At 49.3% G+C, this 20,186-nt stretch overlaps 1 protein-coding gene across 4 annotated transcripts in view; it reads right to left on the reverse strand.

Moving 5' to 3' along the window:
• CALN1 (calneuron 1) overlaps positions 1-20,186 on the reverse strand; it is a 142,034-nt gene that overhangs the window by 28,665 nt on the left and 93,183 nt on the right. For all 4 annotated transcript variants that reach the window (XM_085078058.1, XM_085078059.1, XM_085078061.1 and 1 more), the window contains one exon: positions 19,328-19,440. In XM_085078058.1, the coding sequence (XP_084934184.1) occupies positions 19,328-19,440 (113 nt within the window). The remainder of the gene's footprint in view (positions 1-19,327; positions 19,441-20,186) is intronic.

A 20,186-nucleotide genomic window follows, 5' to 3' on the forward strand; every position in this document is an offset into this window, starting at 1 on the left:
AATGCTGGAAGAGGAAGGAGATGCAGTGTTGGCTTTCAGAGAACTCATTTTCTCTGCTGGTGGTGGTGGAGCTATGAGGTCTGGACTGCTGAAATTCAAAATAATCACAGCTGATATTTGCTTATCTCATGAAAAGGACAAAGAGCATAATGTTTGCTTTTGGTATTCCCTAAACTCCATCTCTTCCTTTGGGAAGAAGTTTTCCTGTAGGTGGATGTAACAACCCATGGATGGACACGTGCATGGGCAGCTTCAAAGTAGATGCCAGGAGCAGAATCTCACCTTTATGGCAGGATGGAAGGAGAGAGACCTCAAGGGAATAATTGGCTGGGTTATTTTGGGAAGTTCTGTAAACTTCCAGCACTTCCAACTTGTGCTGTCAGGAAATTTCACACCTTGCAGGAGAAATCCTCTCCTTTGGCTTGCTCTGAAACTGTCTCCTGTTTACTCACACCCTTCCCAGATCCAGTCATCACCTTCCCAAATCCTGACATAGAAAAGATAACCCAGTTATCTTTTTATCCACCTAAGTTCCTTCTTTTTATCCATCTAAGTTCCTTCTTTTTATCCACCAAAGTTTCCTCTTGAGGAAGCACCGCCTGGAATTCATGAAGATTTCCTCCTCATTAACTTCTCCCATCCCACCATCTCCCTTCCAAGGCAAAGTGGAACAGATCCCATTGACATCCAAGGTGTTAACACACACCACAAGCTGGTTTTTTCCCCTATTCCCTCCTCAACCTTTCCCAGGTTTCCACTCGCTGTTTGACAGCTGAGGGCTGAGCTGACATTCCCATGGATCCAAAATAACTTCAGGATCTCATTCCCAAGTGGTACAGCCAGCTCTGATCCCTCAGCCTGCCTCATTGGATACCTGCTGTTCCTGGGGGTGCCAAGGCCCAATCCACTGCTTTGGGGTCCCAACCTGCCTGCTGGATATCCAGGAGAAGTCCAGAAGCCACATGCTGGCCCTGCAGGAGAACAGGCTGGGCCTCAAGGAGCCTTTCCAAGTTCGGAGCTCTTTCACAGTGTGGGGCAACAAGGGGAGTTTGAAGGTTCCTTCCAACCCAAACCATTCAAGGATTCTGTGATTCCATGATTCTATGATTCTATGATTCTATTACTCCATTATCCAATTATTTCATTATTCCATTATTCTATGCTTCCGTGATTCTCTGATTCCATTAGTCTATGATTTCATTATTCTATGATGTCATGATTCCATGATTCCGCAATTATGTGATTCTGTGGTTCTAGGATTCCATGATTCTATGATGTCATGGTTCTATGATGTCATGATTCCATGATTCCGTAAATCTAAGGTGCCATAATTCTGATTCCATGAGTCTATGACTCCATGGTTCTATGATTCTGTGAAGTCATGATTCCATAATTCTATGATTCAATGATTCTGTGATTCCAGGAGTCTCTGATTCCTGGTTCTATGATTCTGTGACTCCATAATGCCATAAATCTATGATGTCATGGTTCTATGATGTCATGATTCCATGATTATATGATTTTATGATTCCATGATTCCATAAATCTATGATTCCATGAGTCTAGAATTCCATGATTCTATGATTCCATAATGCCATAAATCTGTGATTCTGTGATTCTATGATTTCATAATTCTATGATTCCACGAGTCTATGGTTTCATGATTCTATGATGTCATGATTCCATAATTCTATGATTCCATGGTTCTATGATGTCATGATCCCATGATTATATGATTTTATGATGTCATGAGTCCATGATTCCATCATTCTATGATTCCATGGTTCTATGATTCTGTGACTCCAAAATGCCATAAATCTATGATTCTGTGATTCTCTGATTCTGTGCTTTCATGATTTCACAGTTCCATGATTCTATGATTCCATTATTCCATGACTCCATGATTCCATCATTTAATGAGCCACATTTTACATTTCTCTCAAACGCAGGAACTGTTGAGCCAAATGGTTTTATACATTTTGGAGAATTGTGCCCTTTTCTTTCATTTTAATGGCTGGTGGGAATCACTTCCATTGTCAACAACCAGGAAAACCTGACACCACCTGACCTTTTTTGTCTCCTTATCCATGGAAATTCGGGTCATTTGAATGGATAACACAGCTCATTGAGGTGAACCCACCAGCTCCTCACGTTGGGTTATTTTACAGAAACCCCTGAACGACCCCTTTGCTCCCAAAGCCTCGAATTTCACAGGATTCCAGGACAATCCCACTTTCCAAATGTGCAGTTTAATACTTTGAACTGCACATCCAATTTCCCGCTGGAAATAAAAGGGAAAAACCGACTTGTTTATCAAAGTTTCATTTTGGCAGAGCGTTATCTTCGACTGCTCCACACGAGCTTCAGTTACTGCCTCAGACTCAGCGTGGGAGGGCTGAAATTCCCAAAATGTCCCACATCAGGCTGGGAGCACAGCTGCAGCTGAGCTGCCAGATGTGTTCCTGCTGAGTCTGGCTGGCTGCAAAGAGAGGAGAACAAACAGGGCTGGATTGGGAAGGGATTTTTTTGTTGTTGTTGATGTTGGGTGTTATGAAAGTGGAAAATTGATATTGTGGATATAAAAGGCAAACATGAAATCACGGAATCAGGAGTGAATGCTGAGTTAATAAGTTGATCTTGCATTTTCAGTGTGTGAGCAAGGAAATAATGGCTTGGGGCTGGGAGGGGGTTGGTTTTATGCCTTTTGTTATTGAGGCTGCTTCCCTGCCTGGCAGCCCTTCTGAGAGCTCCTGACTTCATCCCCAGCTCCACAGGCACACGAAAACAAAGGAGAGATTGAGGAAATGTCAGCCAAAGCAGTAGGAAAAAGCACCCAAATAGCAAAACAAAGCTGCTGAGTGCTTTCCAGGGAGGATGGAGCAGGATGGAGCAGGTTTTCCATGCGGGAGGCCATGGCCAAGGCTCAGGTAGGAATTAAACACAAATCCAGGTGTCTGCTTTGTCAGGGTTGTGTGGAATTGTTGAACACACATCCCAGCAATGCACTGGGCTCCAAAGCCTGGCTTTGAGCAGGATCTGAGGCACAAAGCTCATCCCCAAAGGTGAATGGAGAGGAGTACGAAATCAAATCTGAGAACACAAACCATTCCTTTTCCCATAGCAACTGACATTTCCTGCTAAAATGACAGACTGGAGAAAGGAATAAATGCTTCCTGGGTGCTCCACTGGGAACGAGGCAAGGTGGCAAATCCATCCTCTGGCTCCTTAGGGTGGAGATCAGAAAATGTTCTTCCCCCAGAGGGTGCTGGCACTGCCCAGGGAATGGGCACAGCCTGAGGCTGCCAGAGCTGCAGGAGTGTTTGGACAGGGTGGGATTGTTAGGATGTCTGTGCAGGGCCAGGAGCTGGATGATCTTTGTGGTCTCTTCCAGTCAGGATATTCCATGATTCCCCTGGGAATGGACAGTGCTGGTTTTGTGCCTCTGGTCACAGCTGAGGTTTGGAGCCACCCAGGAGTAGCAGCAGCAGCTCCTGGGTTTGGGCTGTGCAGAGTCAGCAGTGCCCAGCAGCTCCTCCTCTTCACATTAGCACTTCTGCTGGTTCCCAAATTATGGCTCTTAGCATCCCCTGCTGCTCCCAGCCCTGCTGGGGTGCACAGCCAGAAGGATTTTAGACACAGAAAGATCACTTTTCAACAGGATCCAACCTCCATTTCCAGTCTAAGGGAGCTCTGAAGCTCTGCTGGATGAAGTTATTAATGAAAGAAATGTAAACACACACAATATTTGCAATAATTCTCCATTATCCCCTCCACAGGCAGCTTGGAAGGATGCACGTGCAGCAGGTGCCCCGTTGCTCTCTGTTCCTGTCAGGAACTGATTTTATGAGGATGAGGTTTTTGCTCTGAAATGTTTCAGATGCAACAGAGAAACAGATGGGGAAAGAAGCTGCACATGGCCAGCACTAAATCCACCCTGTCTGTGCTAAAAGCTCTGGATGCAAGGAAAAGTGATAAGCACAGGGACATTTGGGGACAGCAGCAGCTTCAAGGGAAGGGAATTCAGACAGGCTGGCAAATTAGGAACTGGGGAAAAAAGCCCCCAGATTTTCCTGGAATTGATTAAACCCAGTGGTCCTGAACTTTGGGGGAATGTCTTTGTCTGCAGGAGGAAGTTTGCTTGTGATGCTGCCAAAGTGGGGACAATGTGGGTTATGGACAGAGAATTCCAGCTCCACTGCTGGGATCTTTGGGATTAAACCTGCCTGACCTTCCCACACCAGAGAGGTGAGGAAGTGGTGTAAATCCAGTCCATGGGAATCCTCCCTCTGGCACACCCAACACACTCCTGAGGGTGACAAACACAGGGTCTCTGAGCTGGTGGCAGGTGCCACTCCAGGGGCTGTGCCAGGAGGTTCTGAGCCTCCCCAGAGCAGGTGACCTCACTCAGGAGCCATTCCCATCCCTCACATTTCATCCCCTGCCAGCCCTTCTGCCCCAGGAGGTTGGGAGCAATAACCCCACATCCCTCAGCATCACAAACCTCAGCTCCTGTGGGGTCTGTTTGCAAGGAACAGTGAAAACTGGAGCATCCATTGAACCAGGCAGTCACTGTAATTTAATTAAAGTTTTATCCTGCTGATCTGATCATATCCTAAAAACAACTGCAGGCTCTGCCTGTGTGCTCAGATCAGTTCCTGGGATTTCAGCAGCCCTGCTCCCCTGGTACCTCATCACACACTGAGGGGATGTGAAATTCCTGCTTTCTGCAGACTTTAAAAAATAGAATGTGCAGCACTTGGATTTATTCCCCAAGTAGCCAGAGGGGAAGGGGAATGAGGGAAATTGGAGAAACCAGAGGATGGATGTGCCCAAGCTCTGCCACAGACAGGAAAGGTGCTCCAAATGGATCCCCAAGTCTGTTCTGCCTGGAAAAAAGGGATTTCTGTCCATTGTGTGACACATCCAAGGGAGAGTTTGAATCCCAGTGCCACGGGGGCTGCAAACCCCAGCGTGGGCAAATCTCCGTGCTGTTGCCGAGGGGAAGACATGAAAAGATTGCTAATTAAAGCCATTAACTGATTGACTTCTCCCCTGAGCTGCGTGGAAATAACTTCCCAAAGCTGCAGGCCAGGCTGCTGCTCCTCCGTGCTGCAGCTCAGCAATTCCAGCAGGAAGGAGGCTCTGAGCTCCAGGCTCTGCTGACAGCTGAGTTCATTACTCAGGCAGCAGCTGCCCGTGGGATTCTGTTCTGTGCTGCCTGTCTGGCACAGGGATTTGCTGCAGGGATTCACTCCCTGATGCAGCCTTTTGCCACGTTCCAGGTGCCCCTGGGATGCTCTGGCTGCCCTGTCACCTCTTCAGGTGGGGCCTGCCCTTGGTCCCCATCCCTGCACACTGAAAATCCCATTTTCCCATCCCAAATATTTCCATCTTAGGTACCTTCCCCTGCTCTAAAGAGAACAGAGGCTTATGAATCACTGGGTTCATCATGTTGAAAGAATGTGACTTTTTTTTGTCGGTGATATTTGAAGTGTTTCAAGTTTGAACATGTCTTGTTCATGCTAAAAGGGAATGGGGCTTCATCACCGCCCACCCACAGTGACCTGCAGATTGAGAGGGAATATTGCTGCCTCCTCAAAGCCCCTGGAATTGTCATTGTGCCCAAAAGATCCTCCAGCCTGCTAAAACTGGCTGAAAACAATTGGCTAAAAGCACCTTGACACCCTCTCTCCTCGTGCTTTGCAATCAGGGAGTGTTTTCAATCAATGTCTAAATTACCATTTCATTTATTATTATGATCCAGCAAATCAGGAGATCTCAAAATCCCATTCCACATCTCCAATATCCAGGCTTTCCTCTTCAGATTCCCATTTCAGTAAGAGGTTCAAATGGATGGGCTCATTTGTGTTTTATGTTGTCCCCTATTTATTGTCTCTCCTTTCTGCCCTTTAGTTTTAGGTTGGACTTGATGATCTCAAAGGTCTTTTCCAGCCTTAATGATTCTTTAATTAGGAACAAGAAATGTTTCCACCCCTGCAGTGAGCTGAGACTTTGACCTCTGCAGGTTTTCAGATACAACATCAGTGATCAAAGTGCTCACAATCAGGGATTTTATTTATCCCCAGCTAGGGAAAAGTCCTCTCAATGGAATCCTAGATCTCAGTTTCTGTGCAATTCATTATTTGGCATGTGATGGCTGCACCTGCTTGGGGTTTGTGTTTAAAGAGAGGGTTGGGTTATTTGAAATGAGCTCTCTGCACATCCAGCGTGGCCACAGCAGCAGCTGCTGACCCTGCAGAGAATCAGGGAATCAGGGAATCACAGAATCATGGAATCGTGGGATAAGAGAATCACAGAATCGTGGAATAATGGAATCATGGAATTGTGGAATAAAAGAATCACAGAATTGTGGAATAATAGAATCACAGAACCACAGAATCATGGAATGATGGAGTAACAGAGTCACAGAATGATGGAATTTGTACATCTCTGTGAAGCTGTGGCTGCCCCTGGATCCCTGGCAGTGTCCAAAACCAGGTTGGACAGGGCTTGGAGCAACCTGGGACAGTGGGAGAGGCTGAACAAGGTGAGCTTTAGGGTCTCTTCAAGCCCAAAGCACTCCATGATCCCTGTAATCTCCTCCTGCCCCCACTTTTCAGTGAAAGAATTCAGGAAGCACCCAAGACTTGCCCTGATGGATCTGCAGCCGTGTCTGTCTGCTCCAGCAGCAGCAGCAGCAGCACTGTGTCCTGCCAGGAGTGACAGCCGTGATGGGGACAGGTGACCAGCCAAACAGCAGTGTCCCCACCCCGAGTGCCCAGAGTTGCCCAGGCCGTGGCAGGGAGGGCACAGAGGGCACAGGGACACAGCAGCCCCCGCGGGAGGCTGGCACCGACCAAAGCACTGCCACCCCACAAACAATGACACGGCAGTGACAAAAGGCCACTTAAAGGCTGACTGGGGACTTCATGACCCACTCAGCTCCCTAACGATCCCACCAGGGGCTCCAAAAGCAGCTGGGAGCTGGGAGAGCATCTGCTGCCTGGGAAAGGATCAGAACCCCAGCCCTGCTCACCAGGTGTGACCCAGAGCTAGCCAAGGCCAGGATTTCATCGTGCAGCTGCTGAAGGAAGCAGAGGGAGGGTTAATTGCAGGAGCAATTTCCATGTCTATCAACTGGCACAGGGCTGGAGGTTCTGCAAACAGCCAGAGCCAGGTGGGGATGATAAAAATGATCCTGGGCAGGTTGAAGGGCTCAGAACAGGGTCTGGAATGATCTTGGTCAGTGAGGATGTTGCTGATGTTGTGGGAAAGACATTTTCAGAGAAAGAATGTTCAGAGCTATTCCAGCTTCACACTCAGAAAATAAGAATAAATATGATGAAGTTACCAGAATAAATATGTTAAAGTTACCATATTCTCTATAAATTTCTGAGATGCAATAAACTGCACACCGCAGAGGTTGTCAACTCCTCTTGCAATTACATTTTTAATATCATCTGTATTTCTCCTGTGTCCCTGGATGCAGGAGTGTGACAGGCCACTGCCAGGGTGTTTCTTCCTGCAGATTCCAGGCCTTGTCTCCCATAAATCCAATTTTCCCTGCCTTGTTTTCCCATCTGCTCTGGGACAGGGCAGCCCGAGCAGGGCACTGTGTCAGGGCTGATAACTGCAGGCAGCACTGATTATCCAACACCCGGAAAAGAGAGCTGGAAGTGGAGAGAGGATGAGAATCGTTCCTGGTGAATTTTAATGGCCTTTAATCAGCCACTCCACACTGATTGCCTTAAATGTGTGGAGCTGTTTCCTCCGTGGCTGGGCTGGATGTGGGGTTTGACTGCCCTAATTGAATTCCTGCACAGCAATCAGCACTCCAGAGCCAGCCAGGTGGGAGGAGAGACAATTCCTCATGGCTGGGACTCTCCCAACCCTCTATCTGCTCTGTTCCCATTGCTCCTTCCCTGCCCCAGCCATGGCAGAGCCCTGCTGACCCTTAGATGTGGAAAAGAAACAAAATTCCTCCCTGTGAGGGTGGGCAGGCCCTGGCACAGGGTGCCCAGAGAAGCTGTGGCTGCCCCTGGATCCCTGGCAGTGTCCAAGGCCAGGTTGGACAGGGCTTGGAGCAGCCTGGGACAGTGGAAGGTGTCCCTGCCATGGCAGGGGTGGCACTGGATGAGCTTTAAGGTCCCTTTCAGCCCAAAATATTCTGAGATTCATTGGATAAAGAACAGTCTTGGAGAAGGTGAGGTGATTGGAAAAGCAGATCCAAGCTGCCAGGGGAGTGATCATCCTTCAGGATGTGGATCATGATCATCTTTAACCCACAGGAACCCAGAGAGATCTGGGGGAAGTTTGTAGAGAAAACAAGTGACCACTGCAACAGAAAAACTGCACCCAGAAAGTGCCATCATGGGCCACAGAATCCTGGAATAGTTTGGGTTGGAAGGAACCTTAAATCCCAACCAGTGCCACTCCTGCCATGGCAGGGACACCTCCCACTGTCCCAGGCTGCTCCAAGCCCTGTCCAGCCTGGCCTTGGACACTGCCAGGGATCCAGGGGCAGCCACAGCTTCTCTGGGCACCCTGTGCCAGGGCCTGCCCACCCTCACAGGGAACAATTCCTTCCCAATATCCCATCTCTCCCTGCCCTCTGGCACTAGGAAGCCATAATATTGAGCTCCTACTATGAACCCCAGTTTGCAATTCATTTTTGCAAGACAGGACAAATTGCCCTGAGTTAAAGAAGTGCAAAACCCCACATCAAACACCACAAAGTCATTTTTAGGTGGCCAAGTCCTAAATGACTCAATTTTCTGTTACAAACAATACAAGAGAAACCCCATTTGATTTGTTTGCTGAGCAATGCGTCCCAGATAAACGAGGGTGTTGTGTCACTGGTGAGTAAAACACATTTTAAACCATCTTGATGAAAACCAAGCACATATTCAGGAAAAACAGGGCAGGAATTCTGGGACTAATGGCAATCTCAAAGCCTTTGATGAAAGTCCCACTTGGCTAAAAAGAGAGGGCAATTTGATGGAAATTGAATTCACAACAATACTTCGGTTATTCCTAATCATCAGTGTAAATATTCTCTGAGGTATCACACCTAAATGAAAACCTAGTGAAACTCTAAATGAAAACTCCATTTCAGCACAGGAGGAAGGAGCACAGCACAGCCCAGGCTCAGCTCTCCCCTTCATTCCCAACATCCTGATCTTGGAAGATTTATGCTGGCATTTCCCTGCCTGCGCCTTGGGTTCAGCAGGAATCAAGACGTGAACCGAAGGAGAAACCTAAAATCTAAACCTAAATCTTCCCAGCAAGCTGAGAGAACACCCAAGGTTTGGTTTGGGCTGCCAGGACACTTCTGCCAGCCCAACAGGGGAGTGGGTTTGGAGCAGTTTTGGAGCATTTTTGGAGCAGATTTGGAGCAGGTTTGGAGCAGTTTTAGAACAGATTTGGAGCAGTTTTGAAGAAGTTTTGGAGCAGGTTCGGAGCAGTTTTGAAGCCCTTTTGAAGCAGCTTTGGAGCACTGTTGGAGCACTTTTGAAGCACTTTTGGAGCAGTTTTGGAGCAGTTCAACTCTATCCCACCCCAGTTTGCCTGTTCCCTACTCACTTCTATTCTAAGCCCCGTGCAGCGCTAATCTGATGGCTTTTTTCCCTAAATCAAGAGGTTAAATGTGTCCAAACAGAGAGCCTTGTGTTCCATGGGAAGCTGAGGAAAGCTCAGAAAGGGCTGAAGGTGGCACAGCAGGACAGAGGGGAGGCTTCTCTCCACCTCCCTCCAACCCCACAGGGCTTTGTCCTCCTTCTCCTAAACTTCACAAAACCACAATCCTTTCTAGGATTATTTTTCCACACCTATCCTGAGCTGAGTCAACAATTTCTGGAAGGTTTCATCACCATTTGATTCTGGGATTATAATAAATTCCACTTTTGCTCTGAAACTGCCCTTGGAATTGCAGCACTTTTGAATGGCAGTAGGGAAAAGAGACCCAGTTTGCTGGAAGGTGTTTGGAATATTCCCACAGGTGGTTTGGAGCAGGAGCTCAGCAGGGTTTTCCTGCCTGGCTGTGTTAAAAGGTGTGGCATCAAGAAATGTCAGGATGGGGCTGATGTAGGAAAAAGGAGCCATAAATTTAACATAAATCACAGAATCCTGGAATGGGTTGGGTTGGAAGGACCTTAAATCCCATCCAGTGCCACCCCTGCCCTGGCAGGGACACCTTCCACTGTCCCAGGCTGCTCCAAGCCCTGTCCAACCTGGCCTTGGACACTGCCAGGGATCCAGGGGCAGCCACAGCTTCTCTGGGAATTCCAGCCCAGCTCCTCCCCACCGTCACAGGGAGCAATTCCTTCCCAATATCCCATCCATCCCTGCCCTCTGGCACTTTAATCCTGGATAATGTTGTGAAAACATGCACCCACACACCAACTGGCCCTAAAATAAATATTTATATTGCCTCAATTGTTGCTCCATACAAAGGACCCAAGTGCTGGGAGCTGAGGTTCAGAGGTTTATCTTCACATGGGATCACAAATCCCTGGAATTTGGCACTTCCACCAGCCTGTCTGCCTTCCTGACAGCTCTGCTCAGCCTCTGCTCTGTTCCAACACCTCAGTTCATTTCATTTGTCTCTTTATTGCTCTGTCCCTCCCCGAGTTTGAGGGATTGGAGCTGCACAGGCCCAGGGGGAGCTGCTGGGGTGGCAGGGATGGCTTTGATAACAATCCCCTGAGCAGGGCACTCCCGGGGGAAACATGGGAACCACTGCCCCAGCAGGAGCAGGAGGAGATGAAAAACATGGAAATCACCATCAGGGGATGATTTCCCCCCATCCCTTCTCCAGGGGAAGGCAGCAGCTTCCCACTGCCTGCTCCAAACACACTGCACTCCCAGGAGCTGCACCTTGCTGGGTTATCCTGAGGGTTGTCTGCTTGGAGGAGGAAATTTGGGCACTAAAATCCATCTCTGGAGGGAACTGCAACATTGGTGTGGCGCATTTTGAACAGAGATCATCCTCTTCGGTGCCAGATCTGCTCATTTCCACTCCAAAATGATAAAAATCAGCTCTGAGCACTTCCCACTGAGCGCACACAAATATTGGATCCTTCCACAGCTTCCTCAGGACTCCTGCCATGCCGACATCCTTTTCACTGAGCGAATGTATTGGATCCCATAATTATTTCTAATAATGACCACTTTATGGTGTTGTGTATTCAACAGCAAAAATAACAACCCAAATATCTGTGCAAACACCTCAGCCCTGCCAGCTCTGGAGGCTGCAGCCACCTCAGAGTGCACATTTCTGTCTCTGTCAGCACAAAAAGAAACCCAAACCTCCTCAGCCAGAGAAAGGATGGTGCAGAAAATACCCAGACAAAGAAACAGCTTCTCAATGAAGTGGTAAATTTGTTTAAAGAAAAAAAATCCTTAAGGAATTTCTCTTTGAAGATCAGCATCTTTCCACCCACTTGGTAAAAATGAGTGAGGGATCTGCTGGGAAATTGCTCTGATAAATTCCGAGCTGGGAAGGGTCTGCCTGGCTCAGGTGGCACTGGGGCAGTGATGTGAGATGGTAACAGCAACACCAACACCTCAGTCCCTGCACATCACCCCATGGCCCAGAAATTACTGCCAGAAAACCCAAACGGAAGTAAAAAACCCCAAACTGAAATAAAAAACCCAAAGTGAAGTAAAAAAACCCCGAATGAAGTAAAAAAAACCCAAACTGAAATAAAAACCCCAAACTGAAGTAAAAAATTCCAAATTGAAATAAAAAACTCCAAACTAAAATAAAAACCCCAAACTGAAATAAAAACCCCAAAGTGAAGTAAAAAAAACCCCAACTGAAGTAAAAAACCCCAAAGTAAAATAAAAGCCCTAAACTGAAATAAAAACCCCAAACTGAAGTAAAAACCCCCAAACTGAAATAAAAGCCCCAAACTGAAGTAAAAAACCCCAAACTGAAATAAAAGCCCCAAACTGAAGTAAAAAACCCCAAACTGAAATAAAAGCCCCAAAGTGAAATAAAAACCCCAAAGTGAAGCACAACAGCCCCACTGGCAGCACTGGAGGCACAAATTTCTGGAGCAATCAGGACAAGATGCCAGGGGAAGGGGAGGGAGGTGACCCAGGCCAGTGCCACCTCCTGCCAATCCCAGAGGGACAGGGGACAGGGCAGGGTGGAGCTGAACCCACAGCACAGCCAAGGCACCTCCAGCCTGGGAAAAGCCCTCAGCAGGGATGGCCAGCACACAGCTCTGGTGGCCACAGGGATGTGCCCATCCTGCCAGGAGCTCAGCTGCTGCACAGCTCCCCTCAAGGACCACCAACTCCCACCAGTGCTCCTCCCAAAGCCCAGAGTGGGACAGCTGGGCCAGGGGACAGCGGGTGACAGATGGCAGGGCAGGGGGGACACCTCTCTTCTCCATGGGCAATTCCCAGAACAAAGTGGGAAGCTGTGCCTCTGGAAGAGCAGAATCCCAGCCCCAGGAGCTGTTGGTGGCCCTGGAGAAAACTGGGGAGCATCCCAAATAACCAGGGGTCACTCAGGGCCTGCACCTTCCAGGGGGACTTCTTTTAGAATCCCAGAAGGGTTTGGGGTTGGAAAGGACCTTAAAGCTCATCCCATTCCTACCCCAACACCTTCCACTGTTCCAGGTTACTCCAAGCCCTGTCCAACCTGCCCTTGGACATTTCCAGGGATCCAGGGGCAACCCCAGCTTCTCTGGGCACCCTGTGCCAGGGGATTGGGCTGCAGGTGCCAGGTTCCAGCAGACTGCACTGAAATCTGGGATACACACTGGGAAAATCCGAGTTATCTGGTGTACTGTAGGAATTTCCTGGCAGTCAGGGCCTGGAGGTTCTCCCTCAGTGCCACAGCACTCTCTCCTCATCTCCTCATCCTAAGGAATCTCAGCCCTCACCCACCCTCAGCACTCAGATCTTTGCAGCTTCTTCATTTGCATTTTTCCACAGATCTTTTTTCTTTTTCCCCCAAACAGGTAATTTATTTTTTTAGATTTTCTCTCACAGTAAAGGTCATTTTCTTCCTAACACGGTTGTTTGTTGCAAACGGTTGCCAACACCTCAGGGTTTCTGCTTGTTTATGAGCAATGGAGTGTCTGTTTTCCTGGTTTTCCTTCTTTTTCAAACCTCACTTCAATTTTCCCAATATTTTTACTCCACTGGAAGCCAGGCTTTGGAAGCAGGGCAAAATTTCCATCCCACAGTGAGGATTCTTTAGGAAAAAAAAAAGAAATAAAAAAGGCCAAGGCTGTTTTAAACAATTCCCAAACTCTGATCTCCATGAAAATCAGGCTTTCCTTAGAGCCAATTAAGATTTCCCTCAACAAAATTCCTGCAATGCAGTGAGAGATGATTTTGGTACAGGAATGTGAAGTATCCAGGGAAGCCAAAGGATTGCAGCTCCTTCCATGTCCTTTTCTGTGTGCAGAGAGGAGGGATGGATGGATGGATGGATGATGGATGATGTATGATGGATGGATGCATGATGGATTGGTGGATGGGTGGATGATGGATGATGGATGGATGATGGATGATGGATGGATGATGGATGGATGATGAATGGATGGATGGAGATGGATGGATGGATGGATAGATGATGGATGGATGGATGGATGGATGGAGATGGATGGATGGACGGAGGGATGATGGATGATGGAGGGATGGATGGATGGATGGATGGGTGGAAGATGGATGGATGATGGATGATGGATGGATGGATGATGGATGGATGATGGATGATGGATGCATGATGGATGATGGATGATGGATGGATGGATGGATGGATGATGGATGGATGGATGGATGGATGGATGGATGGATGGATAGAAATGGATGGAGGGATGGAGGGATAGAGAGGGATGGAGGGATGGATAGAGATGTATGGATGGATGGATGGATGATGGATGGATGGATGGATGGATGGATGATGGATGGATGGATGGATGGATGGATGGATGGATGATGGATGGATGGATGGATGGATGATGGATGATGGATGGATGATGGATGGATGATGGATGGATGATGGATGAGGGATGGATGATGGATGAGGGAGGGATAGATGGATCCTAAAATCTGCTGGATTGGGATTTAAGGCTGGGTGGAGCCTCCTCTCTGGCAGAAACTTTCCTGACATGGGGAGTGAGGAGGTTTGGGATTTGCCCTGAAACTCCCCTGCCTGAAACTCATCACCTCTGCTTCATCACCCAAGGACACCTTTCCAAAGGAAAGATGATCCCCATCCCAACCAAAGCAGCCTGGAGGAAGATTCTGGCCCTCAGGAGTGCTGGGGAATCTCATCCCTTCAGGAGGGAGCCCACAAAGAGCCAGGAAGTCTCTCCCAGCCTTGGCACTTTTGAAGCACAATTTATCCCTTCCTGAGGCTGATGGCCAGAGCAGATCCCTTAAATTGCACCCTGGAGGGGCTGTTTCCCCCTGATGGCTCTAAGGGACACTCTGGGCAGTGTGCAGGTTATTTGGGATGAGCTAAAGGACACTCTGAGCAGTGTCCAGGATATCTGAGATGAGCTAAAGGACACTCTGGACAGTGTCCAGGATATTTGGGATGAGCTAAAGGACACTGAGCAGTGTGCAGGTTATCTGGGATGAGCTAAAGGACACTGAGCAGTGTCCAGGATATCTGGGATGAACTTCCCACCATCCACACCAGAGCCACCCCGCTCCTCAGCCCAGCCCAGCCACCTGCATCTTCCCAATGGAAAATCTCACCTTTAAAATGTGGATATGAGGAAATCATGACCTAAAGTGCAGGAGCAGCTGTGGCAGGAGATAGTTAACTCCTGAAATGGGGATACAGTCAGGATGCTGGAGGTGAGGGGCACTGGGTGACCACAATGACCACAGCTGGGTGGAGCTCAGTATCAGATGTCACAGCCCCAGCTGAAGTGGTTTTTGTGGGATATTCAATGCCAAAGTTTTCAGCCACTCCTTTACTTTGGTTGTATCCAGCTGGGAAAAATCCCAGAAATGGTTGATATTTTAAAAGTACAGATTTATTATTTTTTTTGGTGTGGAAATCACTTGAAGATATCTCAGGTCCAACAACCAAAAAGTGCTGCTGACAATGAGGTGGTGCTGTGGGGTGATTTGTCTGGTGGAGGAGGATTTGGGGGGATGTGCCTGGTGCCATGGTCCAGCCCCAGCTATCCATCCTTCACCCCATCCATCACATTTCCACCCACATTTTCAGCTGCATTCCCTGATTCAAACCTCAGAGCAATCACCAAGAGGGATGGCACTAAATCCATTAATCACAGCATCAGGGAATGGGTTGGGCTGGGAGAGAATTGAAAGATTATCCCATTCCACCCCCTGCCATGGCAGGGACACCTTCCACTGTCCCAGGCTGCTCCAAGCCCTGTCCAGCCTGGCCTTGGACACTTCCACAACCTGTGCCAGGGCCTCCTCATCCTCTGAGTAAAAAATTCCTTCCCAATCTCCCATTTCTCATCCTGCCCAGCAGTCAGTTGGAGAAGGTTTCTTGGAAAGCTGACACAGCAGCTCCTGAAATCCAGAAATCCAGGGTTTTGCAGCAGAGCAGCTCAGCACCAGTGAAACATTCTGCTGCAAGATGTCAAATGTCCCATCCTGTGTTTAACAACCTCCTGCACCTCCCAGAGGGCTGCACTGCCTGAGGAGGAGGAGGAGGAAGGGCACCTGGATCTGTTCCCACAAAAAATTGGACATGGATACAACCAGTTCCTCTGCAGCAAGGCTCGTTTGCCATCCTCACATTAATTCCTCTGCAGGGACAAGAGGAGAAACTCACACACAGCAAGCAATGGCATCAGGTTTATCTCTGAACTTCAGAAAGAAAAATCCCTCTCTGAGCAAAATTGTCTTTGGAGCCAGCCCAGGGCTGCTGAGGGCCCTGACACATCCCCTCATTCCTTTCTCCCTCATTCCTTTCTCCCTCATTCCCTGCTCCCTCCACAGCTCCTCCATGCCCTGCCCTGTGCCACTGCCATTCCCACACATTTTCCCCTTCATTTCACTCTATTAAGGCACTAATTGATTGACCAGACCAGGAGAGCCCAGATGTGTCCCCTGGGACACTCCTGCATTCCCAGTGATGAGTGCAAATGGGATTAGGGATGACCAGAGCAGCAGATCTCAGTGCTGGGCTGGGAGGGGGAATCCTCCATGTCCCATCCCAGCCACTTCCCTCTGCTCTGCCACATTCCCAGCCAGCTCTGATCCCCTTTTCCCTCCCTAAATTCCCTCCTTGGCCAGCCCCAAATGCAATCCCCCCAGCTGGATGTGGTCCCTGCTCTGTTTTCCAGGGAACAAAGTGTCCTTTGGTGCCTCAGGCCCTTGGGGTCCCTGCTGTCCCTGGCCTGTCCCTGCACATCCCTCCCTCCTAGCTCAGGGCTGCTGTGGGGTTTTTGGCTATTCCTACTCACCCTCAAAGATCCCAAACCCCAATCTACCTCTCCCTCCCAAGTCTGTGGAAGTCTGGAGAAAGGAAAAGGTTCCCCCAATGCCGGAAAACAGGAGCAGCTGCCGAGCTGTTCCCTGTGTTCCCTGTCCCTCCCCACATCTCTCCAGAGGAGAAATCACAACTCTGAGCAGATCTCCCCATTGGTATTCTGCTCCTCCTGCTCCTGCAAAGCAGCTTTGTTTATCCCCAAACACCCAGGCTGCTCCTGAGCCCAGGGATTTGTGCTGGGTGATATCTGATGGGATGGACGTGGCTGAGGGGATGATCCAGCACCATCCCCTCATGCAGGACAAAGCTCCCAGATATCCTGCTGGAAATTCCCTGCAGCCACCACGTGCACAGAGCAAGGGGGAAAGAGGGGAAAACTAATCAGGCACTGCTTGGCTTTCAGCTGATCACTGCACAAAGTATTGACTTTTCCAAATCACCTCAGCAGTGCTGTGGGCACAGAATTCCTTCTGCACCCGAGGCAGAGGCAGTGGTGGTTTTTAACCATTCCCACTTGTCCTGACTTCCCAAAGCATCTCAGCCACCACAGAGAGCTTTATCTCATTTAAAACCTCTCCTCCAAGGCTGTTATTCCCTCTGGGGCTGGAGATTTTCCACACTCCATCCTGTAGGAAGTGTTTGAGCCTGCAGGTGTTTGCCCTTTGAAAGGAGCTTGGTGAAGATATCCCAACAAAGCTGCTGGGATGGGAGAGAGGAAGGCACTTTCTGGATGCCCACAGGGATTCTCTCTCCGTTGGGATGGATTTAGAAGCTCTGGGGTGAGGTTTCAATGTTTCATGGCTGCTCAGCTGTCCCTTATTGTCCCACCCTCACTGCCCCTGTCCCCCAGCACTGGGCATTATTCCCTCCTTCAAACCCTTCCTTGGGAATGACTGCAGGCCTGAAGTGCTCTGTCAGCAACCTGAGCTCATCCTCTGCCCTTTGCTTCCAGAAAATGGGGAAATTGTACAGCAAGGGGATATGGGAAACACAGGCAAGGCCTGATTCCCAAAAAGGCTTGGTTTCCAATCAGGAATCCCACAGGAGATGATGCAGAGGCAGAAATGCTCAAGGGTGAGGTGGTTGGCTCTGCAGATGGCTTGGGGAAAGCCAGGGAGCAGAGGGCAAAGGGAAGCTGCTCCTGGATGACACCTTGTGATTTTTTCCTTGTTTTTTCTCTGGGAAAAAGCAGCAAAGTTGTTGTACTCCTACCCCAGAGGAAAGGCGACTGGAGCTCTCCAAGGGCTCTGAAATCCAGGGAAGTGCTGAGTAAAGAGGTGGTGCAGCCCATAGCTGTTGTTTCCCAGGACCCTGCAGCACTCCTGGAATTCAGGTGGAGCTTTGCTGCCTGCAGGAGCCCCAGGGCTGTCCCTGCCCACCCAGGGCTCTCTCTGGAGCTTCTGCTCCTTTTCCCTGTCCCACCACAGCCAGGGAGGCACTAGGGATACATCCCTGAGCCCAGGAATCCTGCTGCTTCAAATCCAGGCACAGCCTTGCCTCCCTGCCTCATCCCAGAGCTGGGAGGGTCACTGAAAGCAGAAGGTTAAACTGTGAGAGGAATTTTTGGGAAGGCTCCAGATTTCTCTGCTTCCCATCCAAGAGCTCAGCTCACAAACTTGATTTTCCCCCCAGGATTTCTGCTTCTTGAGCAGCTCCTGAGGGGCTGCAATTCTGGAAGGCACCAATGGCTCAGTGGGATGGGATGGGGTGGGATGGGATGGGATGGGATGGGATGGGATGGGATGGGATGGGATGGGATGGGACAGGACTCCCTCCTCTCCCTCACAGGCTGGGTTGAGGCTGCCAAGGGGCAGTAAAGGCAATAAAATATCTCTGATCCTCATCCCTGCCCTTCCTGGGGTCATTTACTCCCCCCAGGTACATCACAAACCATGGGGGCTTCACCAGCACCAAACTCTTGCTTTGACAACCAAATACTGGAATCCAGACCAGAATTTCCAGCGTTATTCCTGTTTTGTGCCAGGAGGCCAGGAACAAGTTTTTAACACTTTTAAAATACTCTTAAAAAGCTCCACCCAATTCAGTCTGGATAGGGCTGGAGGGTTGTAAAAGAAGGCAGAAATTCTCATTTCCAGGTCTGGCTCTTTGGTTCATTAAACTTGGGAACAGCCAAGGTTTCTTAGCAGGCAAAGGCAGTGGGATGGTCAATGAAATGAGCTGGAATCTCACAGGAAGCCACACATTTGATCCATTGGCAGCAAACGTGCAGCTCTGTGTTTTGGGGGATTTTCAATCCTGCCAGAACAGCCCAGACTGCTTTTCCTGGAAGCCCCAAGGCTGTTTAAAGTCTCACTGCAGGGCAGACAAAAGGCAGCTCCCAGTGCTGGATCTGTGTCCTTCCAGTGCCTGGGGCAAGCAGCACCAAACCAGCCCAGGGCAGCACTTGGGTAAAAACTGCTCTGGTTTTTTAATGTGATTATTTTGAGCCTCATCCCAAAATTCAGCAGGAATCCCAGTGGGAATGGACCTGCCCAGCACATTTCCTCCCCAGCCAAGGGACACTGAACAGGGACACATTTCTGGGAGCAGCCAGGTGGGTTCAAGGCTCCCAACTCAAACCACTCCTGGAGAAAAATGTTTTTCTCTTCCCCAAGTAAATTCCAAACTCCCAGAGGTGTTGCACAAAGGTCTGGCTGCTTTGTTGTGTCCAGCTGCATTCATCCACAGAACACAGGGCTTGGCTGGACACAATTCTCTCCACCAACTCGGATGTTTTTACACAGCCCACAGCATGATAGACCCCAACACCCTTCCCACCATCATTCCCACTCCATAGAACATCCTGTGCTCCTCAGCAAACCCACTCTGGAAGGCACTGAGAGTTGGATGAAGTTGCACTTTGAACATCTGATCACTCACCTGCCAGAATATGCTGTCTATTGTGTTCCCCAGGAAGCCATCCCTGCCCTCCGACGACACCAGCTTAGGTCCCAGAATGGTCATAAATTCATCAAAATCCACCTGGCCATCCCCTGCAATGAAAGGAAAAGATCAGAGACTCAAAAATCCGAGAGAAGGTTGGGTTGGGAGAGACATTTAGAGGCCATACAGTGCAACACTGATGTGAACAGGGACACCTAACAGGGGCACTTTCCACTGTCCCAGGTTGCTCCAAGCGCCTTCCAACCTGGCCTTGGGCACTTCCAGGGGTGGGACAGCCACAGCTTCCCTGGGAATCTCTGCCAGGGCCTTGATAATAATTAATTATTATCAGTTAATTACCCCTGAGGGCCCCAATGTGCCCCTCTGGACCTGCTGCCCATCAGGGACTCCCCATGCCCTGGTGACACAGCAACTTCCCAGTGGGTCCCTGGGTCCCACCTGCAGCCAAGGACAGAACCAGGCCATGCCCTGAGGGGAACAGCTCATTGCCCAGTCCCACAGAGTGCAGAGGCTCTTCCCAAAAAGCCATTTTGGCAGGAGGACAGGAGTCAGCAGCACGGCCAGGGCTCTCCCTCTCGTCTCTCTGCACAACTTTCACAGGCCAGCCCTGTTCTCCAGAGGGAGGGAGTGCAGGCAGAGCAAGGAGCCAAAACGACTGGGAATCCAGCAGGCAGAGCAGGGAGCCAAGCTGTTGCAAATCCAGCAGGCATTTCATCCCAGAATCCCAGCAGCATCTGTCTGTGTGCCCAGCATGCAGAGCAGGCAGTGCAGGCACAGCTCAGTGCCACCAGCAGGGACAGGTGACATCTCCTGTCACTGATGAGCTGGGCTAGTG

The sequence above is a fragment of the Lichenostomus cassidix genome, chromosome 19, assembly GCF_008360975.1.
Source record: "Lichenostomus cassidix isolate B80296 chromosome 19, HeHo_3.0, whole genome shotgun sequence".
In the NCBI taxonomy this organism is placed as follows: Eukaryota; Metazoa; Chordata; class Aves; order Passeriformes; family Meliphagidae; genus Lichenostomus; species Lichenostomus cassidix.